At 46.5% G+C, this 26,549-nt stretch overlaps 1 protein-coding gene across 1 annotated transcript in view; it reads left to right on the top strand.

Moving 5' to 3' along the window:
• SYN2 (synapsin II) overlaps positions 1 to 23,229 on the top strand; it is a 269,596-nt gene extending 246,367 nt beyond the window's left edge. The window contains exons 11-13 of the mRNA XM_043976114.1: positions 11,379 to 11,439; positions 18,057 to 18,309; positions 22,312 to 23,229. Of these exons, the coding sequence (XP_043832049.1) occupies positions 11,379 to 11,439; positions 18,057 to 18,309; positions 22,312 to 22,447 (450 nt within the window). The 3' untranslated portion in view covers positions 22,448 to 23,229. The remainder of the gene's footprint in view (positions 1 to 11,378; positions 11,440 to 18,056; positions 18,310 to 22,311) is intronic.
• The last annotated feature ends 3,320 nt before the right edge of the window (positions 23,230 to 26,549 follow it).

The following is a 26,549-nucleotide window of genomic DNA, read 5'->3' as shown; positions in this document are numbered from 1 at the left end:
TTGCGGCAGTCCCCAGTCCCCCACCCCCTCCGCTCCCTGGCGGGCTGGGAGAAACTTGTTTTCTACCAAATCCCTTTGGCTGGAAGCTGGGTCCCCTTCCCCTCCCGGATTCCCCTGGGGACCACTGACGAGTTCAGAGTTTCCATTAACAGCTTCAGTAGCTTATCAGAGAATCCTTAGTGATTAGAAACCGGAAGGATCTTGGAGCGTGCTTTGGTAGCCCTAGGAGAGGTAGAGCCTGCGTTCTAATTCCAGCAGCTGCCACTAACTTGAAAAGAGTCCAAGATCACACCTCCCTCTCAAGTCACCCTCCCTCTCGGAGGTTCAATTTCCTCTCTTGCAAAGGGAAGAAGTCAGACTAAGTGATCTCAAAGCGTCAAGCACCTACTATGTGCCAGGCACTTTGCGGAGCACTGGACACACAAAGAAAGGCAGAAAATAGAGTCCCCTTCCCCCTTTCAGCTCTAAATGTCCAAACCAACTCACTTTATGGGTGAGGAAACTGAGGCCTACATAGATCAATTAATTCCCCTGATGTTACACAGTGAATTCATGGATCAGAATCTGAGCTCCCTGTTTTCCCAATCCTCTGATCTTTGTACAAGGAAATGCTGGCTGAGGCTGGAAGCTGACAAAGGCTACCCCTTGGAAATCGTGGCCTAGATGCTGGGGATTGATTTCTCTCTTACTTTTTTTTGTGTGTGGGGGGCAATCAGGGTTAAGTGACTTGCCCAGGGTCACACAGCTAGTAAGTGCCTCTGGTCCTCTACTCTCTGACTTAGTTCAAACCCCGCCCCCCCTTCCCATTCTAAAGAAATCATTACCATGTCATTTCCAGTGCCCAGTAGACCTGGAAGGGCAGATCCCCTTGTCTCTATGAGAGAGGAGGCCCTGGCATGGAGTGTCTCCTCTCTTAGTGCACTCTCTCAGGTCTCTCTGATGATTATCGTTTTGGAGGGCTCTGGAGGGCAGCTCCCACACTTTACCCCTTGCCTCTATTGAGGGCCCAGCTGTGATCCTCTACACACTAGAACCCCCTGCCAGGGTTGGCATTATACCAGATGGCTCCAGGCCCAGCAGCCAAAAATATCCTCCCCATTTCCTTTCGAAGGGTCTGCAATTGAACTATTAGAAATTCAATCCTTTGGACCTGAGGCATTAGGGGGCCTTCTCAAAAAATGCTAATAGTGCTAGAAAGAGGAAACACCTTGGGCCATTATGAGCTAAGACTTCAGCCAGGGATCCTGACAGCCCCTGAGAGCAAGACCCTGAGGAATGGGTTGCAGGATGCTAGAGAGGGCCTGGGAAGGGAGGTGGGAAGGCGCCAACTGAAGCCTTGCTGACTCCCCAGTTTTGTCCTTCCCCTCTGCCGTTAGAAATGCTTGGCGCTCCCTGGAGAGTGTGGGCCTCTGTTCCAATCACCGCTGCTCATGTGTCTCTGCTCTGTTGGCCTAATTGTTCTCTGCCTCCCTCAGCCCGCACCAGGAAGGCTATTTAAAAGCCAGGCCAGAGGGCAGATGGCCCCTGGCCTGGAAGCCAAAGTCAGACCCCTCGGCTCCTGCTCCTGCTGGTCCATGGCCTGGCTGGCCTGCTTCAGATCCCGAGATGCCAAATTCCATTTCCCACCTGTTTCCTTGGACATTGGCTTAGAATCTGGGCCCCGGCATGGCCCCCTGTGCTTGCCTGGGCTCCAGTTTGTCTTTCTTTGGCCTTCCTGCCTGACTCAGACCTCTGGATCCTGGCCTTCAACCTGCAGATGGACAGGGCTTTAATTAACCCCTGAATGTAGACTGCAGCCTACTTAGCTGGGCTCCAAGTCATGCACACATCTCCTGGTTCTTCTGGCACTACGGACTCTGACATCACCTCTGCCCACAGGACTTGAGATAATCATCCATCTACTAGGAAGTGAATTGTTGCTTCTCTACCCTTCCCCAGTGGGATGTGATACAATGCAAAGAGCATTGGTTTTGCAGTCAGGGACCTGGGTTCAAATTCCACCTGCAAAGCTGTGTGACCTTGAGAAAATGGCTTAGCCTCTCTGGGCTTCAGTTTCCTCACCTGTACAATGAGGGGGTTGGACTAAGATGTTGAGGTCCCTTCTAGTTCTATCTGTGATCCCATGATCTCTAGCCCAAACACCCCCTGCTTCTTCCTGGTTGGTCCCATTAGGGCACTATCCACACCCTGGGGCTAGTGCCCCCCCTTTTGTCCTGGATACAGAGCCATGGAGGAAACTCCGCCCCCACTATTCAAGCCACCCTTTGACTGTGGTCTCCAGGAGGGATGCCAGGGGAGTGCTCCCCGAGAATTCATGTTCTCAGGCATCCCGGGGGCCAAAGATAGCTCCTTGAGGAAGCCAACCCCCAGAGGGAAGAAGCCCAAAGCAGAGAGAAGGCCAAAGGAGCCAGAATGTCTCGGCCTGGCAATGACTGGCCCCCTGAGGAATGCTCCGGCCCTCTCTGCCCCCCCCCAGAAAGCTCCAGGACACAGCCCTGATGGAGCCCAGGGGAGGCTGGCTGCTCCCCGGCCTGGTCATTCCCAGGCTCTGGCTCCCTGGTTGTCCTGACATTCCCCCTTTGGGGATTGGAAAGGAGCTCATGATCTCAGCCCATGCTTAGGGCCTTCGCTCCCCCAACCCCTCACCTCCAAGCCTGTCCTCCGTGTCAGAGGGCAAAGGGAAACTGCAGCAAAGATGGAGCAGGGCAGCCCAGGGCTCCTAGGAAGAGCTCGGGCCTTGAAGGTTCCTGGAAGGAATCTCAGGGGTCATCTAGCATGTCTCCCTCATTTTATAGATTTTATAGGAAACAGGCTTGGAGAGAGCAATGACTTGCTCAAGGTCACATAGGTAGTGAGGCTTAGAGGTGGAATTTGAACCCAGGTCTTTCTTGCTCCAAGACGACTTGTACTTCAGTCCTGTCACTGTTACTTACTATGCCCGTTTCTGTCACTTACTAACTATGCCAATTTCTGTTACTAACTATGCCGGTTTCTTACAACTCTAACATTCTGGGAGTCTGTGTGATTGTAGAGGACCAAGGTTGGGTTGGGCTAGAGGTGGAGCAGATGTCAGCCCACCTGCTGTGATTTTGGGGTGCTGAGATGGCTTCCAAAACACCTCTCCAGCTGTTAGAGGCAGCTAGGTTGCTCAGTGGTTAGAGCATGAATTAGGAATTGGAATTAGGAAGACTTGAGTTTGAAGTCAGCTGGGTGGTGCAGTGGATAAAGCATGGGCCCTGGATTCAGGAGGAACTGAGTTCAAATCCGGCCTCAGACACTTGACACTAGCTGTGTGACCCTAGGCAAGTCTCTTAACCCTCATTACCCCGCAAAAAAAAATAAATAAGGAAGACTTGAGTTCAAGTACAGCCTTAGACATTTACTAGCTGTGACCCTGGACAAATCACTTAACTTATTTTGCCTTAGTTTCCTAAACTGTAAAATGAGCATTATAATAGCACCTATTCAACAGGATTGTGAGGATCAAGTGTTTGCAAAACAGGGAAGAGCCTAGCATATTGTGGTTGTTGTTCAGTGGTGTGCCAGTGCTGTCCGTGAGGTTTTCTTGGCAAAGACACTGGAGTGGTTTTGTCATTTCCTTTACCAGCTCATTTTCCACATGAGGAAACTGAGGCAAACAGGGTGAAGTGACTTGCCCAAAGTCACACAGCTGGCGAGTATCTGAGGTCACATTTGAACTCGGGTCTTCCTGACTCCAGGTGCAGAGCTCTATCCACTGAGCCACCTAGCTGCCTCTGGAATGTAGTAGGTTTTTAATGAATTTTTATTTCTATTGCCCTGGAGGCAGGAGTTCTGGGTCTGAATTCCTCTCTGATGCTTAATAGCTGTGTGACCCTAGGCAAGACAGAAGATCTCTCTGAGCCTCCACCACCTCAAAGGGCTCTTGTGAGAAAAGTATTTTATAACCACCACCAACCCCCATCCCCCCCAAGCTTAGTAAATAGGGGCTATTATTACCTGAAATTCTACTACCCCTAAATCCAAGAGCTTTAGTCCTAGAAGGAGGAAGGACCCTTAGAGACGACTGAGTTCAACCCTCTCATTTTCCAGATGAAGAAACTGAGGCCAGACCATTTAGGGGCAACACATCACCTCTTTGCTCCAGGTTCATTCCATGGGGCATGAAGGGTGAATCTTAGACTCTCCCAGGTGAAGAGACCTTAGAACAGAGAAATGACATGAAGCCATGGAAAGAAGAGTGATGAACTTGAAGCTTGGCTTACTTACCCACTTGGCTGCCTCAATTTTCTCATCTCTAAGAGGTTAACCTCCAAGGTCCCCCCCACCCACACCCGCCCAGCATCCATGGTCCTAAAATCCCTAGTCTCATCTCCCACTTCTGCCTGAGCATCTCTGAATAGGATTCTGCCTCAGCTTGAATTCTCTGAGCAACAAGGAGTTCACTACCCCCATGAGGCATTCCATTACATCCTACATTAGTACTGGACAATTCTGAGGCTCACTCCCCATGTGGTCTTGAAAGTTAGCCCTTCTGCTCTTCAGTTTCCTTGTAAAATAATATGGTTGATCTCTGGGATCCAGCTCTACTTCTTTTTTTTTTCTTTTCTTTTCTTTCTTTTTTTTTTTTAGTGAGGCAATTGGGGTTAAGTGACTTGCCCAGGGTCACACAGCTGGTAAGTGTTAAGTGTCCAAGGTCGGATTTGAACTCAGGTACTCCTGACTCCAGGGCCAGTGCTCTATCCACTGTGCCACCTAGCTGCCCCCCAGCTCTACTTCTTACGAGCCCCAAATTGTTAGAATGGGCTTCCTCCTGTTGAGCCCCAATCAATCAATCAAGTATTCCTTAATGAATGAATGAAAGAAAACCCCATTTATTAAGTGTTTACGATGTGCAAAGCACTGGAGAAACAAATAGGAAAGAAAGTTAGTCCCTCCTCTCCAAGACAACACATATGGAAAGATTCAGCTGAAGATGCTACAGTCCCATGATCTTTCAAGAGCTACAGCAAAGCAGATGTTTGTGCCTCTTCTTCAGGGTCATTTCTACTGATAAAATCCTATCTCTTCCTGATATTGAACCATGGACCATGCCCCCTGAGTTCTGGGCACTGTGCCCAGTGCTGGGAAGGCAAAGGCAATGAATAAAACAATCCCAGCTCATGAGGCATGTTGGCCTTTCTTTGTATTCACAGCACTGCGCACAATGCCCGGCAAATAATAAGCACTTAATAAATGCTTCTTGTTGTTTTTGTTCCATTCCATGGATGGATTTCCCACATAGAATATGTGTGGCATCATCATAAAATTAATAGATACAAATATGTACAATGTAGTTAAACAGAAGTTAGTCTTGTCCTCTTGCTTTTTGGTCTCCTCTCTCCTGCTCCCATGAAAATGCTTATTCTCAAAGGAGGGGAAATAGTTAAAGATATCATCACATGACACTAGGGTACAGATCTGTTGATAGCCAGATTAGAGCAAGAACCAAATATGGGCATCAAGGGGAGATGAGAATCAAGGGGAGATGGGCATCTAGTGGAAATAAACATCAAGGGGAGATGGGTATCAAGGGAAGGTGGGTATCTAGGGGAGATGAGGATCAAGGGGAGATGGGCATCTAGGGGAGATGAGGATCAAGGGGAGATGGGCATCTAGAGGAGATAAGAATCAAGGGGAGATGGGTATCAAGAGGAGGTGGGCATCCAGGGGACAACATGCTAAGAGGAGAGAAAGGATACAAAAAGGAAATGTGGGTGGGAGACAGAAACAAAGCCACACTCTCCCATCTGGCAGAATGCCAGTGCTCATGATGGCTCATAACCCCATCAAAGGGTCAGTGTGCCCAGGCAAGGCTTTGACCTTTCCTGACCTCCCACATCCCTCTCCAGGCTGTGGGAAGACTCGCCATGTATTCCCCACATATCCTTCCCATTTCTGGGAAATACCCAAAAGCCACCTGAAAGAGGCCACAGCTGTTCTTGTCGACCACTGCCCTTGGAATGTGGAGTCTGAAGCCTTGGAATTCAAATGACTCCGGGATGCAGAGCAGAGGATCTGTTCTCACAGACTGGGACATCCTTTCTCTTAATTTAAATTTTTTTTTTTTTTGCTGGGTAATGGGGATTAAGTGACTTGGCCAGGGTCCCACAGCTAGTAAGTATCAAGTTCTGAGGCTGGATTTGAACTCGGGTCCTTCTGAATCCAGGGCCGGTGCTTTATCCACTGCTCCTCCTAGCTGGCCCCGGGGCATCTTTTCTCTAACCTGATTTTGATGTGGCTGAAAGAACAAGCCAAGTGTTCTGGAGACCCAGGTGGGGCTCTAAATCCTTTCCTGTAACTGCTTCCTGCCCTTCCAGCACCCAAGCTATGTGACCTTGGGCAAATCGCTTAACTTCTCTGGAGCCCCCTTTCAGCCCTTGCCTATCCCCCCCAAAGTTTGTTTGCCATCAGGCTGCAGCCTGGGGCAACTCCAGCTTCCGCTGTCTTTGGTCATTTCAGCCTTCCTGTGGATTGTCCTATTCCAATCCAAATAACCTTGAAAGCCTTTGAGTCGAGCAAAATGAATGAAAAACCATTTATTAAACATTCACTATGTGCCAAGAATTGTGCTAAGATGTGGTGATGCAGATACAGAAGTGGAATGATCCTCATCCTCAAGGAATTTAGGTCCTGATAATTCTGACTCTGATAAATGGAAACTCGATATAACTAGAGGGAGCAGTGCCATCCCAGCATGGGAGAATGGAGGTTAAGGGCATCTGTGTGGAGCCTTAGGAGTAACAGGACAAGCTCTCTACCCTTCACCTTAGAACCCTAAGTTCTGGCTGCCTCCCCCTAGACCTGTGATAAGAGAAGACACAAACTCCCCTGGAGGATCACTGGGCTCTCTCTTTTCCTAACTCCACCCCTCACCTACCCCCAAATAAGAGCAACCAAAAGACCCCACTGTCCCTTTGGGCCCCAGGTCTGCAGGTCCCACCGAAGGGTATCACCTCCTGCATCGACTCAAATGGATAGAGGAAGAGTGGAGAGCAGACAGGCTTTTTCTTCCCTTTCATCTGTTTGCTACACAGTCTCTCAAGGCTTTGGGTAGAGTCAAATTAGAGAAAGGCTTTTCTGCTCCTTGCCATGGAGAAGAGCTCGGGGCTTTATGCCAGCCCCAGGAATAGCCTTTTAGCTTATCCTGCAGCCATCCTTCAGCTTAACCCCTTATGATCTTAGGGGTTTGCCATCAATCAATCCACAAGTATTTGATAAGCCTCTATTAGGTGATTCTCATGGGAGATACAAAAATTTTAAAACTTAGTCCCTGTTTGCAGAGCTAGAAAGGACCTTCGCAGTCATCCAATCATACCCTGTCATTTTACCAATGAGGAAACCGAGGCTCAGAGATGTTAAGTGATGTGACCCAAGGTCACATAGGCAGCAGATGACAGTCAGGATTTGAACTCTTCCCACTGAACCACAAAGAGCTTACATGCCACGGGAAGCCCAGAGACATCTGTTTTGTCCCTTTGCCTGGGCACAAGCCCATTAGCCTTTAAGAAATCCTTTCATGTAAACTATATCTTCAGCCCTGAAAATGATCCATCAACAAATATTTATTAAGCTACTTACTATATTCTGGGCATTGGTGATACAAATACAAAACATGAGACAACTCCTGATCTCAAGAAGCTAACATTCTAACCAGACAAGTGGTTTCCCTCCCCTGGAAGAAATGGAGAGCGTCTCAGAAAACTTCCCCAACCTTTTCCGGGGGGATCGGGAGTAGTTCCTTCTTCTAATTACAAAAAGACTTATGGTCCATGTGTACTAATATGGGGAGATAAGACCTAGTGCAGGAGATAACTAGAAAACAATGTCATACCTTATTCAAAATGTAAAATCCCAGAATCCAAAAAGATGAGAGGAATTTGGGGGGTGATCTAGTCTGATTTTCCTCTAAATGCAGGAATCCCCTCAGTAACAGTGGTTGGTCATTGGGCCATCTCCCAAACCATTCTTGAATAGCACTAGTTAGAAAATTCTTATTTATATTGATCCCAAATCCATTTTGGTGTGTGTGTGTGTGTGTGTGTGTGTGTGTGTGTGTGTGTGTGTGTGTGTGTGTGTGTTTGAGTAATGGAATGTAAGGAATTTAGAGGAGGTACTATAAAGAAAAATCATTTTGAACTAACTGGGAGGGAAGGTTTCCTGGCCATTGGGGAACCTGAACAAGGTCTTGGGGAAAAATGAAATCTGGCTCAGTTAAAAGGAGAAGAGAGATTGCTCTATTTACAGAACTTTAGAACACCTAAGATAAAGGGGACCTCAGAACAGAGAACAGAGAATGTTAGTGCCAGAGAAGACCTCCGCAATTACTTGGTCCCACACCCTCATTTCAGAGATGAAACCAAACAAATAGGACCAGAATGAACAGAAAAGCAGAGAAAAAAATCAAAGTTCCGTGCTTCCTCAAGAGCGAAGATTTCGCCCGCAGTGACGGTGTGTGTTGAAAAGCAGTAAGATATGGGGCCGCGGTCAAGTTTTATCAATACTTGAAAGCTGGGCCAAGGAATGTGGATTTGATATGAAAAGTGTTAGGGGACCACTGTAGGCTCTTAAGAGGGGAGCTGGCATAATGAAGAAGGTGCTTAAAGAAGATTTTTCTGTTGGGATGGTTTAGATGGGAAGAGGCTGGAGGCAGAGGACAAGTTGATCACCACCAAACTCACCCACGTGTGAGGTGTGAGCTTCAAGTAGTGGACAGGAGAAAGTAAACGTGGAAGGCTCAGGAGGGAGGATTGATTGGCCTGAGTGATGTCCTGGATGGTCTTAATGCCTGGGAGAAGAAACTCATTTCAGCCCAAGCACCCCAGAGTTGAGTTTTGTGTGTCCTCATCATGATTCTCAGGGAGTGGTTGGTTTCTTCCTTTGGCTTGTATGGTATCATATATGATAATAGTATGGTATAGCATTGCGTAGCATAGCATAGTATAGCATACCTGGAATCAGGGAGACCCCTCTTTCCTGAGTTCAAATCTGGCCTCAGATACTTACTAGCTGGGTGACCCTGGATAAGTCACTTAACCCTGTTTGCTTCAGTTTCCCCATCTGTAAAATGAGTTGGAGAAGGAAATGGCAAACCACTCCAGTATCTCTGCCAAGGAAACTCCAAATGGGGTCATGAAGAGTTGGAAATGACTGAAAAATGGCCAAGCACAACAAAGTATGATGTGTGTGTATATGTGTGTATATGTATGTGCATGTGTATATCATACATGCATATACATATATGGTATTATGGTATAAGAATGCTATAAAGACTGACTGTAATTTCTAATAGTGTCATAATTTCATACATTTAGAGATTGAAAGGCCCATGAGAGTTCATTAGCTCACCCAAAGTCACACAGGTGATAAGGGACAGAGCTGGAATTTGAACCTAAATCCATCACTCCTTCCACTATTCTACACTGCCTCAGGCAGTCAACTAGCCACTCCTTTAGCTACTTCTTTGTGCTATATATTGTGCCAGACCCGCAAAATAGTCCCTGCCCTCAAGGAGTTTACATTTTGAGAAGACAACATGTCTTCTTGTCTTTATCCAAAAGGCTCAAATTAAGAAAAACTCCCCTTTTCTTAGAAATGGCTCCCTGACTGACCTGTATGGAAACACCTGAACTCCACTATTTCTTTCTTTTTTTTTTTTTTAAGTGAGGCAATTGGGGTTAAGTGACTTGCCCAGGGTCACACAGCTAGTAAGTGTTAAGTGTCTGAGGTCGGATTTGAACTCAGGTACTCCTGACTCCAGGGCTGGTGCTCTATCCACTGTGCCACCTAGCTGCCCCTCCACTATTTCTTTTTTTTTTTTTTTTTAGTGAGGCAGTTGGGGTTAAGTGACTATTTCTTTTTAAGGCATTTTTTCCTGGGAAAATTCAATTCCTGAAGGGGAGGTACCACATTAAGCTGTGAAGTACCATTAACTCCTTGATGGGAACTTGTCTATCAGACTATCAGACGCTTTCCAGTCCCCAGGGGGCAGAGAGCAGGTTTTGATAAGTAAAGAGAGAGAGAGAGAGAGAGAGAGAGAGAGAGAGAGAGAGAGAGAGAGAGAGAGAGAGAGAGGATTGGTCCAAAGTTCAAGACACAGGCAGGGAAGAATGGGCTAGGGAGGCTAGACAGAGCTGGACAAGAAGGGGTGGGTAGGTTCTGTTGGTATCTTCAGGATGAAGGAGGGGGAGGAAGAAGTCACATTTACTTTTAGGTCCAGGGTATAAGAAACACACTATCTGTGTCTTTCACTGTAAGAACATTCCTCCACTATACATCCAGAGGGCTGTCCCTTTTCCAAAGTCCTTCCTCCCTCCCTCCCTCCCTCCCTCTCCCCTTTCTCCCTCCCTCCCTCCCTCCCAGCCTTCCTGTCCCAGGACTGGAGTCACCAAGACTAAAGTAACAGAGGACCTTTGCACCTGCCAAAAATCAATCAGAATCCCAGCCAGACCTGCGCTCACGATGTTGCATGGAGTAATAGTCCTATAAAATAACATGGCATTTTTTACAAACTTAAGAAGCTGAGGAGCCTAGGAACAAATAACTATTTCCAGTAATTTAATTAGACCTCAGGTCCCTTTTCTATGGAAACTTTGATCAATGCATAGGTTGGCCTTGATCCCTAACCTGTTTCCCCTTTCCCCAGATGAGTGCAGAGCTGGGGTGTGTAGGGTGGTGGGGTGGGAAGGAGGGAGGGGGGAGGGGAACCTAGCTCTGAAATGACATGTCTACCTGGCATAACCCCTACCAGGGAGCTCAGTCATCTTGGAGGTTTGGTATAGGTAGACTTCTTTTCCCTTCAGAAAATGTTAGAAGTTTCACCATTGGGGCAGCTAGGTGGCACAGTGCATAAAGCACGGGCCCTGGATTCAGGAGAACCTGAGTGTTCAAATCCAACTTCAGAGACTTGACACGTACTAGCTGTGTGACCCTGGGCAAGTCCCTTAACTCTCATTGCCCCGCAAAAAAAAAAAAAAAAAAAAAAAAAAGCTTCACCATTTCCTGCATTACAGGGTTAAAACTAGAAGAGACACCAGAGTCCATCCAGTACCCAACACAGGCAAAATTGAGGAAATCCCTTCAAGAGAGGAAAAGAAAGGAGAAGGGGCCAAGAGGACTGATGTCCCTAGGGTGTGCAAAAGTCTAAAGGTTAAAGAACTGGGAGAAGGAGTTATTATACACAGACCATAAACCTCATCCACTCATGATCCATCAGAATCCCAGAAGCCTTTTGAACACGATGGAGGAGGGAAGCCCAGAGGGGAAGCTTTGGGAGGGGTTCGCTCTCAGTGGTGATGCTGGTGCTGGTGCTGGTGTTGACAATGGTGATTTTTAATTTGTCTCAAATTTTTGTCTTCCAGAGTGGGAGTTTGAAGGATCCGGATTTGAGCAAGACACCCCCACAACGCCCCACCCCTCAAGGTTGTTTACAGTATATTCTCGACTGTAATGGCATTGCAGTAGGGCCCAAGCAAGTCCAGGCTTCCTAAGTTGTTTGCTAGTTCAGTCTTCTTTCAAAGCAGAAATTTCAAGCCAAAAAATGAAAAAAAAAAAAAAAAAGAAAGGAAAAAAATGAAAGAGAAGGAAAGTGAAAAGGAAAAAAAACCCACCCCCTCCCTATACCCCAATCTCAGTGCTCTCTTTCTCTGCCAATTGGACTGGGTTTTTTTTTTCTATGCAGTATCAGCTCTTGGGTCTGGTTGTTTACTTGTTCCTGTCTGTGCTTGTAATGCTTATTTACGTTTCTCTGTATAACTTGTGATTCGGGGCTGTTTGTCAACAGTGTACAAAAAAACCCACAAAAAACAAAAACAAAAAAACATTGTGCCTCTCCCAAGTCCAGTGGGATTGTATCCTCTGGATGGATAGACAGTATCTTTAAAAAGCATTCCGGATACCCAGGGGCCACAGGAGTGGTGGGAGACTAGAAGGAGTGGGGAGCAGAGACACAAATTAAAATGTCCAACCCACCTCGATCCCCCCCACACACACCCTACTCATTCTGCCCCGGGTTCCCATCTAAACCCCTTTGCTTACCTCTGTGAGTGTGTGAGCTATTTAGTGAGCCCTGCTTCTCTTTCTTTCTGCATGACTAGTGTAGATAGAGGTTTCAGAGACTTTCAAGGTCTAATAGCGCTATCTCTGTCCACTGACTTCAAAGGCATCCCTATTTTTGTTTTTTTCATTTGCAAACATTTGTCATGATTTGAGTTCCTGGGTACTGTAACCAAGTTCTTTTTCTTTCTTTCCTTCTTTCTTTTTCTTTCTTTTCTTTCTTCCCTTCTTCCTTTCTTTTTCTTTCTTTCTTTCTTTCTTTTCTTTTCTTTCTTTTTTTGAAATGATGGAATGAGATATAAAGAATATGCTCTTTCCATGACCTGGTTCTATATCTCCTCTCTCTGCCTCAGCCTCCCCCCTTTTGTTTTCTTTTCCTCTTCTTTCTATCATTAGCCTAATTATAGCTCCAAACTCAAAAAACTAACGTGCAATATGGAAGCAAAATTGTGAATGTTTCCTGTGTGCGGACCTCCATTCCGCTAAGTCATTCTCCTTTGTTGTCATTGTTTCTGAGTTGATGGTCTGTGAGCTTGTGTGGAACTGGGACCAATCTGTATTCCCCCATCCCACCCCATCCCCTAGCTCTCCCTGTCTCTGGAGATGAGCACTTTAGAGATACTGAACAAAAAAAAATTGTTGAAAACCTGGGAAGTCATCCAGCATACACTCATGCACTCACCGCCCTCTCAGGGCATTGCCAGATGAGACCAAATCCAAAGCAATCCCACTTCTCTGGAGTGGCTACACTGCCTGAAAAAGGGCCCTCGGTGTGGCCCCCCCATTTCCACCTCAGATCCCCAATCACACTTTCAGAGGACCAAGAGTTCCATCCTGGGGGAGACGTTATCTTCAACTCCTCCTGCTCAAACATGAGCCATTATCTCTAGGGGAAAGTTGAAGGGGAGAAGCAACTTCAGTAGCCTTCTCTATAGCCCTAGCTGCTGCCATTGCTTTCACCAATGAGTCTACTTCACCCAGGAATCTCCAGGTAAGGGGTGAGACCAATATTATAACAATCTAAGCTTTGTCAACAGTGTCTCCAACAATTCTCCATCCTCTGACAAGGTTGGGGACAAGGCACAGCAGCAACAGACCCTCTCCCAAACCCCCTTTGACAGAGCAAACTTTGGTCCCTGAGGCCTTCATGCCAATCCTTTGGCCTTGGGGTCCCTGTTAACATTCACCTCCCAGGACCACAAAAAGCCAGTGACCTACACTTTAGGGCACCCTCTTTTGGATCCCCAAGTCTGATGGATGAGTTGGGACCACTGGTGTTACATTTCTATAAGTAGTCAATAGGCATTTCTACAATAAGGGGACCATGCCCTAGTTTCTCATTGGTTACTAGTATATTCGTATGCCATGGGAAATGGATAGGGTGTTACTGTGGTATGGTCAGTGGTCTGTCTCCCTTAGATGGCAACAATAGTTATTCTTTTGCGTGTGTGTGTGTGTATGTATGTGTGTATGTATATGTATATATGTATGCACATACACACTTTGGGGGGTAGTATAGCATCAGATGTAAAAATACCTCCAGATACTATAGAAGGGACTGAAAAAAAATGTGCCCCAGAGGGAGGAGTACATCTTTTGATTTCCTTACTTTTCTGTCTCCATGGCGGTGCTGGCGACGGTCGGTGGGTGGTGCTTGTCTGCATGTCAGTGTGAACATTTACAGGTGCTTTTCACGTGACATTTGTGAGCCATGTATGCAAAGTGTAAAGTGGCCCTTTGAACTCGCTCAGGCTGCAGATTGTGGCGTAAGCAGGAAGCCTCTTACGAGGAGGTGGGAGATGGGATTTTGGTCCCTCCCGCTGAATGCCAGCGGATGGGTCAGCCTGACTGTCCTCTGCCCATCAGTTAGCATGCTTAGGGACAACCCCATAACTGTGGGTCGGGGGACAATCGTGTCACACAGTGTAGGATTGCCGTCCAGGTGTTTGTACCCATTTCTTTTCTGACTGTTGTCCCCCTTTCTTTTGTACTGATGCAGCTGAGAGATTCTCAGCTAAATGGTGGAAGTATCTGTGTGATTGCAGCATCTCTTTTCTGTGAAATCTCCTGTACAGCTCAATGTGTAATAAAAAAAAAAGTTACATCTGTCTTCAGTGTAAAGTTGTACAGTTTATGGCCCTTCGAGCATGTCTGTACAAATGCGAGGACTCTTGAGTTTTTTGGTGCTGGTTGAGGGAGGCTGAAAAGGCATCCTGTGTTGTTTTCAAAGGGAGGATATTAAGGTAAAGAATGCCAAGCACCTCTCCCCCCTTCTTGAGGTGAGAAGAAACAAAAAGGAAGAATGTGACTATGTTTGCTGATAGACAGAGGGTTCTCCTAATTATCTAGGAAACCAGGTAGAGCTTTTTCTTTGGAAACGTTTGTTTTTAACTTAGAATTTTTTGAACTTGCCAGATTCTTCTTTGCAGGATCAAAGCATCTGTCCATAATCACTCAGCAGCCATTCAGGGGTATTGACAAGTGGGGGATCCATGTCTTGTGGCAGGTGGGAGGTCAGCAGAAAGATGGGTGATAGGTGCTTAGAATAGGCATGAGACTCACCCAATGTTGGTCCAACAGTACCCGTTGTCTTCCATTTTTAAGAGGCTAAGTTACAGCGCTAGCTCCTCCCTGCTGATGCTAAGCCCATTCCCTCCGAAGGGCCTGTGGATGAAGATGCTGGTACTGGGGTTTGAAGGGTTGTGTGCCCCTGATCCTAGCTAGTGTATGCATGATTTCTGGGGTTCCTTCCAGCTCTAAACCTTAGGTTATACCCTCAAAGCAGGTAATAGCTTATAATCATGAGATTTAGAACTGAGAGAGACTTTAAAGGCCATCTCCTCATTCTACAGATGAGTAAACTGAGGATGCCCTGAAGAGAAGTGGTTTGCCCCAAACCCAGTTTCCTTGACTCCAAATTGGATCCTCTTTCCAATAGCCTTCTCAGAAAGCACTGAGGCATCTGGCTATGAGTCCTGCTGCCCAGGGCTGGGTGCACTCTTTGGCTCTCAGCCTGGACAGGCTATTTTCTTTTCAGACCACTCCATAGGGTTAAATGGCTACCTAGGTACTTACCTGTCCCATTCCAGAAGGAGATGTTCAGTTCCCTTAATGGATCTCTTTCTCTGCCAAATACAATCTTCCCAATCATTTGGCTCCTGGGAAGGATTCATTTTGAGTTTCTTGAAGGAGAGGAGTAAGTTGGTTCCTGCCAACCCCAACCTCTCCATCTCCCCTAACCCAAAACACACAAAAAAGCCCATAGTGATGAACCAGCTGGGTATGGTATCAAAAGACAAGAGTGTGTCTAGGAAAGAAAGATTATCTGACTATGATCACATGGGTACTGAATGTGTCTGTCAAATCTTCTGACTATCATCTGAAATAGCCTAACAATGAACAATCATAACTTATACTTATGTAGCTTTTCTAAGCATTTACTAGTCTTACAATAACCCTGTGAGATAGGGAGAGTATCAGTTGTTTTTGGTTTTTTCTTTCCATATTACTGGTGGTAAGTTTGAGACCAAGGGAGGTTAACAGATATGTCTAAGGTCACAAGGATAATCAGTGACAGACTAGAACTCAGGTGCCCCAACTCTCAATGCTGTACTCTCTGATTCTTTCATCATCCATGGTATGTGGAGCTCCTGAATCTCTGGATCATAGCTTTAGAGATGGAAGGGACCTCAGAAGTCATCTAATTCTTTCTCTTCATTTTGATAATGAGGAAACTGAGGCACAGAGAGCTTTAGTGACCTTCCCAAGGTCACATGGATAGTAAGCATCAATCAATCATTAAACATTTGTTAAACATCTACTCTGTGCCAGGCACTGTGCTAATTGCTTTGGATACAAAAAGATGCAAAAAGTCCCTTCCCTCAAGGATTTTGCAATCTAATGGGGGAAACAGCATGCAAACTAATATATACAAAGCAAGCTATATACAGAATAAAAAGGAAATAATTAACAGAGGAAAGTTTCCTGTAGAAGGTGAGATTTCAGTTGGGACTTAAAGGAAGCCAGGGAAAGCAGTAGACAGAGATGAGGTGGGAGGGCATTTCAGCCATGAGGAACAGCCAGAGAAAATATCTGGAACAGGGCGGGGGGGGGGGGGAAAGGGGGGTTCAGCTAGGTGGCTCAGTGGATAAAGCGCCAGCCCTGGATTCAGGAGGACCTGAATTCAGATCTCAGACACTTGATACTTACTAGCTGTGTGACCCTGGGCAAGTCACTTAACCCTCATAGCCCTGCCCAAAGGAAAAAAAAGAAAGAAAGAAAGAAAATGTCTGGAACTGAGAGATAGAGTATCTGGTTTGTGGAACAGCCTAGAGTCCAGTGTCACTGAATCAAGGAGCATGTAGTGGGGAATGTGTAAGAAGACTGGAAAGGTGAGAGGGGGCTAGTTTATAAAGGTCTCTGAATGCCAAGTGGACTTTTGTATTTGATCCTGGAAGTGATATGGAGCCATTGGAGTTTACTGAGAAAAGAGTCACATGACCGGACCTGCAGTTTAGGAATCACTTCAGTGGCTGAAAAGGAGGATGGATTGGAGTGGGGAGAGATGAGGTAGGCAGACCTACCAGTGGACTATCCCAATAATCCAGGTATAAGGTGATGAGAGTCTGCACCAGAGTGGTAGCAGTGTCAGAGGAGAGAAGGGAGCATGTGCCAGAGATTTTTCAAAGGTGAGATGGAAAGGCCTTGGCAACAGCTTGGGGAGAAATCGAGGAGATGACTCCGAGGTGGCAAACCTGGGCGACTGGAAGGATGGCGAAACAGTCTGGAGGGAAAGATAATTAGTTCAGTTTGGGATATGTTTAGGGTAAGATGTCTACTAGGCATCTAGTTCAAGATGACTAAAAGACAATTGGAGATATAAAACTCAAGGTCAGCAGAGAGTTTGGGGAAAGAAAAATGGATTTGTGGATCATTATCGGAGACATGGTAATTAAATCCATGTGAACTGATGGGATCCCAAATGAACAATGAGGGAGAAGAGAAGAGGAACCTGGACAGAACCCTGAGGGACACCTATGGTTAGCAGGTATGATCTGGTTGAGGATGCAGCTAAGAAGACAGAGAAGAAGCCATCAGATAGGTAGGAGGGGACCCAGCAGAGAGGGGTGTCCCAAAAACCTAGAAAGAAGAGAAGAGGAAGGAGGAGAGAGTGATCTACAGCGCAGAGAGGTCACAGAGGATTAGAATTGAGAAAAATCCACTGGATTTGGCAACTAAAATAATCAACAGCTTTGGAGAGAGCAAGTTCAGTGGGATGATATGGTCAGAAGACAGACTGTAAGGGCTTGAGAAGAGAACGGGTGGAGAGAAAGTGGAAGCACCTGTGGTGCATGGCTTTTTCAAGGAATTCAGCTACAAAGGGCAAAAGAGACATAGGTTGATAGTTATTGGGGATGGCGGGATCAAGTGAGAATGAAGGAAACATGGGAATGTAAAAAAATGAGCCAATAGAGAGGGGGAGATTGAAAATAAATGATAGAGGGGGCAATCTGTTGGAGGAGATGGGAGAGAATGTGCGAAGAGCAGAGGTGAGATTTGAACCTTTCCAACGAGTGTGTCAAGGGTGCCTAGTCCTGCCCACTATGTCCTGTGCCACAAAACCCCAGGGGGCTTTGGGAGAAGAGGCTTATCCGCATTCTCTGTGGTGTTTCCCTCTGATCAGTGTCCTACTGCTCAAGGGCGCTTTCCCGCCCAAACCCCCATCTCCACTTCTGATGATAAACCCCTTTTCTTCTGCTGTTTCTAGGTGAAAGCAGGAAGAGGTGCTTTGGGGAGGGGTTGGTAAGCAGTGAACAACAAGGCTTATCTCTCCCTACTCTCACACTCAGGGTCTGGGTGTGCTGCCTAGAGTTGCTAATTGTATATTTGGTAAGAAGGTAGCCAAGCCCTTTACGGAGTAGAATCTAATGAGGAAACCCTGTTGAGATGGTCGAGTTCTGAAGTTTTTCTTGTACTGAACCTAGGGGGCCCTGGGCAACCCCAAGGAATGCAGTCCCCAAGCAAGGCGCTGCCTTCACGACGCTTTTCCCCGGGACCACCACCACCACCACACTCCTCCTCCTCCTCTTCCTCCTCCTCCTCCTCTTCCTCCTCCTCTTCCTCGGCTCCTCATCCCGGCGGCCCAGCCGCACAGGCCAGTCCGACCTCCAGCCCACTGACCGAGTCCCAGGCGCCCCAGCCGGAGCTGCGGAAATCCCAGCCTCATCCACAGCTAAAGTAAGAGACCCCTGAACTTCCCACTTTCCTCCCCAGACCCTTCCCTTCATTCCTAATCCCCCTCCCCACCCCCCTCCATTTCCTTTATTTATCCTGCCTAAATTCTGGGAGCTGCTAGAGCAACATCTCTATTAAGGCTTCCTCCTATGGAATTAGCAGCAAGGAGGGGAGCCTAAGGGTAGGAGGAGGGCTTAGAGAGGCTGGGGAAAACTAAGCCCTGCTCCCTCCCTAGGAGCTCCTAGCCTTCTTCTTTCCCCCGATGCCCTGATGCCCTTCTGTCTCCAGAATCAGAATTCTGGGTCTGGGAAACAGGCTGCTCAGAACCAGCCTCACCACCACCACCACCCCCATCCCAGAATACCTTCCCTAAAACCATAGGCATAGATGGGACTTCAGAGGTCACCTCGCCCAACCCCTCGGCTTGATAAGGGAGCCAAATGAGACCAGGAAAGGTGTACTACAGAGCCAGGACTCAAGCCCAGGCTTCCAGAACACCAGTCTGGTCCCCCTTCTAGAACCTTAAATTGTCCTATTTTAAGATCATTTTGATGTGTGTGTCTGTGTTTTTCTCCCTCCCCAGCTCATTTTCTTTTCTTTCTCTTTCTTTTTAACTCTGACTAATGATCTTGGGTATAAAATAAGGTTACCCAAAGGAGAAGTGGGATGGGTTTCAGTTTTTTTTTTTTATAGTGAGAAGACTGGATTGAAAGAATCTGTGTTCAAAAAATAAAAAATAAAAAAGAATCTGGGTTCAAATCCCACCTTGGATACTACCTTGTGACCTTGGGCAAGTCACTTAACCTTCTGGCATTGCAACTGTAAAATGGGTGAAAGGTAGGCTAGAAAACCTCCAAGGTCTCTTTCTAATGCAGATCTAGGATTTGATGAGCCTCAGAACCTGCTAGTTTCTGGGGTAGGAATATGGAAGACAGACCAACTGGAGACTCTTGGAAAGAAAGAAGGGCTTCCTCTCCCTACCTTCTGGTTTCCCCTCTCCACATAGCCTTTCTTACTCAGTAGTCACCCCTTTCCCCCCCAGAACTCCCCACCTCGTACTCTAACCCTGGAAAACAAACAAACAAGAATAAAGGTAATGGGGTGAAGGCCTTGTACTTGGGAAAGGAGTGGGGTGGAATGAGAGAGAGCATTCATAAAACCTTCTATTTAGTGTTAGAAGGGACCTTAGAGGTTCAACTCCCTCATTTTACAGATGAGGAAACTGAGGCATGGAGACAGAATTTTTCTAGGGTCACACAGGCAGTAAGAGTCTGAGGTGGGTTTGGAACCCAAGCCTTCCTGACCCCAAATCTGGTGCCCTATCAACCACCCCATGCTGCCTTTCTTCTATAGCTCCCTTCCCTACTTCTTCCATTACTATTAAATATCAAGCTCTGAGCTCAGCCAATGAAATCTGTAAGGATTCATGGAAGACCAACCATAGCCTTGAGAAGGAGGGAAAGGAGAATGATTGACTCATGTGATTTAATGTGTTACAACTTTGTGAGGTAGACTGGGTTGACATGATTGTGCCCATTTAACAGATGACAAAGCTGAGGTCAGGAGATCTCTAAGGAATTTCAGAGTCCAACTCCCTCATTTTACACGCGAGGAAGCCAAAGCACAGAGAGGATCAGTGATTTGTCCATGGTCCACACAGCAAGTGCCAGGGTTTGAATTTTGACCCAAGTCTCTTGACTCCCAGGTCCAAAGCTCTTGTTGTCATACTCCTCTTAGTTGCACTGTGTGGTTCTACACATAAAGGGGCACATACGGGGTAATCTATTGATTTTTTTTCTGAGTTGGGAGGATATTCAACATGTTTGATGGAGTTTTGGAGAGAAGGAAAGATGGCAAAGCATGGGATCACAGGATTTTATAACTTAAAAGAACCCGAGGGACCATCTCATCAAATTTCTTCAGCTTACTGATGAGAAAACTGAGGGTCAGAGGAATGGAATTGTTTTTTCAATGTCAAAGGGTCATAGAGGTTAGAACTGGGAAAAAGTGTCTAGTTCAACCACCTTATGTTATAGATGGAAAAACCAAGACCCAGAGAAACTGACATCTTCCTTGCCCTATGTCACACGGGTAGTGATTTGAACCCAACTCACACATCCAGTTAGTGGCATGGCCAAGAACAGAACCCAGGTCTGGGTACTATGCCACTAATTGAGAAAGTCTGGATTCTCAGGGGCTTGAGCCCCTCCTATGTGGCAAGAGATAGGTCTCCAGTCTGAGTTTCTGAATGCAAGATTCCAACACTTTCTAGACTGACTGGCAACCAACCAACCAGTTCATTTTTACCTCCTTGGAATTTCTCTTTTCTCCTCATCCCACTTTCCGGGGTTCATTCTTTCTTATCAGATTTCCCTTGCCATCATCCCTGATTGTGGCCAGTGCCTGGTGTGAGTTTTCATTGCCTCGGGGCTGAAGCCTTCTAGGGCAGCCACTGACAGGTGGGGAGGAGTTGCCATTCCTGGTACCCTCTGCATGTTCGTGCAAAGGAGTCCTCCACCCCCTGGAGGTCAGCATGTGGAGACACATCCCCAGGACAGGCAGCTGCAGAGGACTCCTCCCCAACCCTAAATGGAAGGCAGGGCATTTTTTTCACCTCTATTCAAAAGGACAGAAACTTTAAGGATCCCTGAGAGAGGGAGTTTCCCAGGTTGAAGGCCTAATGAGTAGACATTTAAGCAGTGCCAACAGGACTTGGAGAAAGGATGTTGGGCAGAAAGCTGCAAGGAAGCAAAGAAAGATGAGGCAGCCCCAGTAGGCAGCTGAGAGCAAGCCTTTCTTATCAGGAGCTGAGCTAAACCTCATCCCAGTCCTTCCAGATTGAATCTTCCCACCCTCAGGGGCTCCTTAGCCCAAATCAGAAGGACCTAAGGGGTGAATATTATCCTGAGATATAGATATATATATATATGTTTAAGGAAAAAAAGAGCTGTGTGACACATATGAGCCCCAACACCTTGCAGATGTTATCTTGGTCTGCTCAGAGGGAGGGGGCCAACACAATCAGATCCACTTTACTGATGGGGAAGCTGAGGCATGAGAAACTGTGCTAGGCCTTCAGGTTCTTATCGACTGGTGGAAATCCATGCTGTATACATGAGGGAAACCACAGACCCCCGGTTCCCAAAGGACAGAGGTAGAGCAGATGGACTTTTTGATGCCTGATAAGTGACATTCCCTTCAGCTGGATTCTCAGTCTGTCTAGTGTTCCTGTCCAGTAGTCCTGGGCCACTAAAACAACTTCTCTTCTCTTCTCTTCTCTTCTCTTCTCTTCTCTTCTCTTCTCTTCTCTTCTCTTCTCTTCTCTTCTCTTCTCTTCTCTTCTCTTCTCTTCTCTTCTCTTCTCTTCTCTTCTCTTCTCTTCCTCTCTTTTCTTCCTTTTTTATCCTAGCCTTTCTTAACCCAACCACATCCTAAAGCTTCCTCAGTGTATTCCTTGGAATAGAGAATAAGCCCATGGGTGTCTCAGCCATACTTCAAGGGCACCCAGGGTCAGTCAGGTGCCACAGTTACAGAGCAAGCACTAAGAGACTGACTTGAAGCTGACTTGGCCAGGGGCCAAAGTTAGAAACCCATGCCCACAGAAAATGAAAGGGGAGGAAAAAGCAAGCAATTGTAAACACCTCTGTTGCTTCTGGCTAAGGGACCTCCCTTCCCAACCCCTGCACTCACCCTCACCAATCCCCACAGGCTCTGGCTGTATGTCTACAGTTGAACCCCTCCATTCCCATACTACTTCGCATCAGGGGCTGAACTGATGCGAGTTATCATGGCATCTCCCAGGGTCTGTATCCCCCCCTCTCCTCCTGTCCTTCCATCCCCCTCCACCCTGACCCTGGAGCCTCTCCTCCTTTCATTCCCATCCCCCCTGTTCCTGCCCACAAGTGGCTATCAGGCTCCAGTGTGGGGCTTAGCATGTCTCCTTGCTCCCCCATCTAGCTGGGGAACAGCCCCTCTCTCACATTCTCTCTGTTTTTTATCTTCAAGCAAGTCCCAGTCCTTGACAAATGCCTTCAGCTTCACTGAGTCCTCCTTCTTCCGGTCATCAACGAATGAGGAGGAAGTCAAAGCCGAGACCATCCGCAACTTGAGGAAATCCTTTGCCAGCCTCTTTTCAGATTAAGCCCCTGGATCCCCCAGATCCCTCCCAACCAATGTGTCTAGCACCTCTGACAGCTCCCAGCCCTCCATAGTGATAACTCCTGTGACCATCATTCTGTGCCCCTCCCCCCCTTCTCTGCTCCATTCATTATATCAAGCAAGTTATGTAGCTTCGAAAGGACCCCGAGAGGGCAGGCATAAGGCAGCAGAGAGGAATACATGGACTTTCCCATTACCCCAAAACCTCTATGTCAAGGTCCCAGTTAGCTGTGATTTGAGTGGCCTTATTGTGATGCTCAGTCATACCTGATTCTGTCCCCTGGGACACTGGGACAGCTTTCCTGGAGGACTCTGGGTGGCTTTAGCTAGTTTAGATACAGTATAGTTGCATGCTTCTTTTAAGCTGTTTCTTTTGATTTTGTTTTCTTTATATTGTGTTTTAGTCAGTACTTTATATGTGGAGAGTAAGCAGAAATTCTCTAGCCTCAGACTCTTAGGAACCCATTCTTACCTGTTTCTCCTGTCAGTTTAATTGTGAAAAAAGAGAAAAGAAACTGGTTTCCTTGTGACCCTGAGTGTCTATCACCAGCCACAGTGTCCTGTTGTATTTCTGAAGCATTATCAGCCTCCTGAAGCGAGAACCCCTGACTCCACGTTCTCTTTTGTCCTTCCTGGCCCATGTGCTGGGAGAACCGAGCTTTGAAGCTACACTGTGAAGACAAATGCATGGCAGTGTGATAGCACCAAGGCTAGTTCTGTGTTCACCTCCAAAATAAATGCTAAGCCATGTGGTTAACAACCAAAAAAGTAAGCAGCAGTCAACAGTGTCTGTTTCAACAGTGAGGTGTGCCCCAGATTTTGCCTTTATTTGAGTGAGGGCCAAGATGCCTGCTGGGTGTGTGTGTGTGTGTGTGTGTGTGTGTGTGTGTGTGTGTGTGTGTGTGTGCGTGTGCATGTGCGTGTGCATGTGCATGTGTGTGAGACAGACAGACACATAGACAGATACAGAGAGGAGGGAGGGAGGGAAAGAAGCGAGGAAGGGAAGAAATGGAGGGAGGGAGGGAGGGAGGAAGGGAGGAAGGAAGGAAGGAAGGAAGGAAGGAAGGAAGGAAGGAAGGAAGGAAGGAAGGGAGGGAGGAAAGAAGGAAGGAAGGAAGAGAGGGAGGGAAAAGGAAGGAAGGGAGGGAAAGGGAAGAAGAAAGGAAGAAAGGGAAAGAAGGAATAAAAAGGGAAAGGAGGAAGAAAGAAAAAAGGAAGGGGAGGAGGAAAGGAGGAAAGAAAAAAGGAAGAAGTGGAAGGAGACAGTAGAGATTTGTCTATGTTTGACTATATAATTCACATAACACATGTATAGGTCTTTGAATGAAAGGTAGCATATGTGTATATAGGTATATGTATATAGATACTCATGAAAATATAGATGTGGAAATATATTTCCATAGGGAATATGTATTAAGGAAATACATATATTCGAGTGAAGAGGTACCCTTGAATATATATATGTGAGTATATACATGTAGGTGTGTGACCATAAGGAAGTGTTCATGGATGACTAGGGATATGGAACAGAGCATATATATGTTAAAAAAAATTCTAGCATTTATATAGAACTTTCGAGTTTACAAAGCACTTTTTAAAATTTTTAATTTGTATTTATTTATTTTTTTTGCAAAGCACTTTAAAAATATGATCTCATTTGATCCTCATAGCAACCCTGGGAGGTAGATGTTATTATTAGTCTCATTATACAAATGAGTAAACTGAGGCTGAGTTAAATGACTTGCCTAGGGTCACACAGCTAGTAAATATTTGAGGCAGTATTTGAACTCATGTTTTCCCAAGTCCAGGCCCCATGCTCTTATCACCTACTTGCCTCTAACGTGAAAATGTACATGTGTTCTGAGTGTACAAGTATTTGTGTATGAGTGTGTGGTTGTGAAATCCTCAGATACTACTCACTTTATACCTCCTGAATGCATAATCACTGAATTTCAAAGCTCAAAGGGAATTTGGAGGCCATCTCACCCATCCTCGACCTGAATAAGACCCTCCTTTCTCCAATAAACCTGATAAATAGTCAACCAGGCTATTCCTAAAGTCTTCCAGTGAGGGAGATTACCCATGACCACCTGGGGCAGCTCCTTCCACTTTGGGAGAACTCTTTGGGGATTTTCCCTTGCATCCCACCTGATCCTTGGTGAGGAATCTGCCAACAGCCAGCAAGAGGGTTAGATGTCACCTTCAAAGTTCCTGCTCAGCAGTTCAGGGGCTCTACCTAGTCGCACTTAACCAGGTGGTACTCTAGCCAAAAGAACAAGTTTGGTTTTCATCCAAAGTCCTCAGTGAAGTTAGAACTATTAGCCTGGGTCTGGGCATGGCTCTTAGCTGAAACTAGAGCCTCGGGACTGAGGAAGCTAGAGGGATTTGGTGCTGAGGAGTGGGAGTCCTAGTTACTCTGCTTTGGCTTCCCTCAAGGGTCTCCTCTGTTTGGGGCAGGGCCCTGCAAGGATGGGAGTCTCCTGAAGTTTGGCTAACACTTGACTCTTGAGACCAAAGAGTGTGGCCAGTGGTGTGTGTTCCATCAAATCCTTTACCAAAGTTGACACATCACAACGAAAGTCTAAGCAGCAACCTGAAAAGTGGTCATTCTAAATACTCATCAAAATGGGGGAGTTCGTGCATGGTCCTCCACCTAGCCGAGTAATTCTGTGGTCTCTTCAGTATCACTGCTTGTCACAAGATGAAGGTTGAAAGCAACATCATGTGATGGAAAGAGCCCTGAATTTCGAGTCAGAGGAGCTGAGTTTGAATCCCAGAACTTCTCTGTCCTACCCGTGTGCAGTACCTGTGTAGCCTCAGGTAAATCATGTAACTTCGCTGAGTCTTAATTTCCTCATGCCTAAAATGAGGGATTTGGACTCAATCTTTGAGGCTGGGGCTCTTTCCCTTTGAAATCTATCATCCTATGATCTATGATTCAGGATCTCCAAGTGCCAGGATCCCATCAGCATCTAAAATGATGGGTCTCCCAGATCTGGATCTGCTTTTTTATCTATAAGACAGAGAACAAGAAAGACCACTTCAACTAAGTTACATGTTACATACATACATATACACACACACCAGTGCTTTGCACAGTACCTAGCACATAGTAAGGGTTTAATAAATTCTGTTTAACTGACTGATACATACGCGTATCTAGGTGACAAGTTCATGTGTTGGAATAACTGATCACTGAGGTCTCTTCCAAGGGTATAGTTCTATGATTCTCTGAAATTAAAGTGCGTGCGTGTGTGTGTGTGTGTGTGTGTGTGTGTGTGTGTGTGTGTGTGTGAAAGAGAGAGAGAGAGAGAGAGAGAGAGAGAGAGAGAGAGAGAGAGAGAGCAAGCGAGCTCTGACCCTTGGACTCAGGGCATCATGAAACCAGCCTTGCACACTGAAGGGAAAAAAAAGACATAGGAATATCCAACCTTGGACAAGTCCATTTACACCTCACCCCAGCCCTCAGATCCTTCATCTGTAACATGAAGAGGTTGGGCTGGATGGCCTCTAGTTCTAAGTTGATGATCCTGAGGGGCCTGGTGCTTTCCAAACCATTCTAAATGGGAAAGAAGCAAGGATAGCCCCATAGAGCTCAAGAGGCGAAGAAACCAACAAGAACATGGGAGCAGGGAAGGGGCTGACCTCATATTTATGAACCCTGTTGGAGATCTGGACCTCAGGAATGGTCAGTAATGGTCCACTGAGCTAGGTGATGGAGGCACTCAACTGGGAGAAAATGGAGTCATTCTCAGAGGCAGGGGAATGACCTCAGTAGAGGACATTCCCTTCCCACGATCCCACTTCATGGTGTGTTTTTTTCAGAGGCAAAACAGGAAAATAAAGGCAAAAATTCAGAGATCAGAGAGGAAGAAAGAAGAGTCAACAAACCTCTACTCACCTATGATTCTCTCTCTCTCTCTTTTTTTAATGGAGCAATGAGGCTTGAGTGACTTGCCCAAGGTCACACAGCTAGTAAGTGTCAAGCATCTGAGGCCGGATTTGAACTCAGGTCCTCCTGAATCCAGGGCCGATGCTTTATCCATTGTGCCACCTAGCGCCCCCCCCACACCTATGATTCTTAA

This window comes from Dromiciops gliroides, chromosome 1 (genome assembly GCF_019393635.1).
Source record: "Dromiciops gliroides isolate mDroGli1 chromosome 1, mDroGli1.pri, whole genome shotgun sequence".
In the NCBI taxonomy this organism is placed as follows: Eukaryota; Metazoa; Chordata; class Mammalia; order Microbiotheria; family Microbiotheriidae; genus Dromiciops; species Dromiciops gliroides.
The sequence above is the reverse complement of the archived record's forward strand: the minus strand, read 5'-3'. Positions and strand labels throughout refer to the sequence as shown.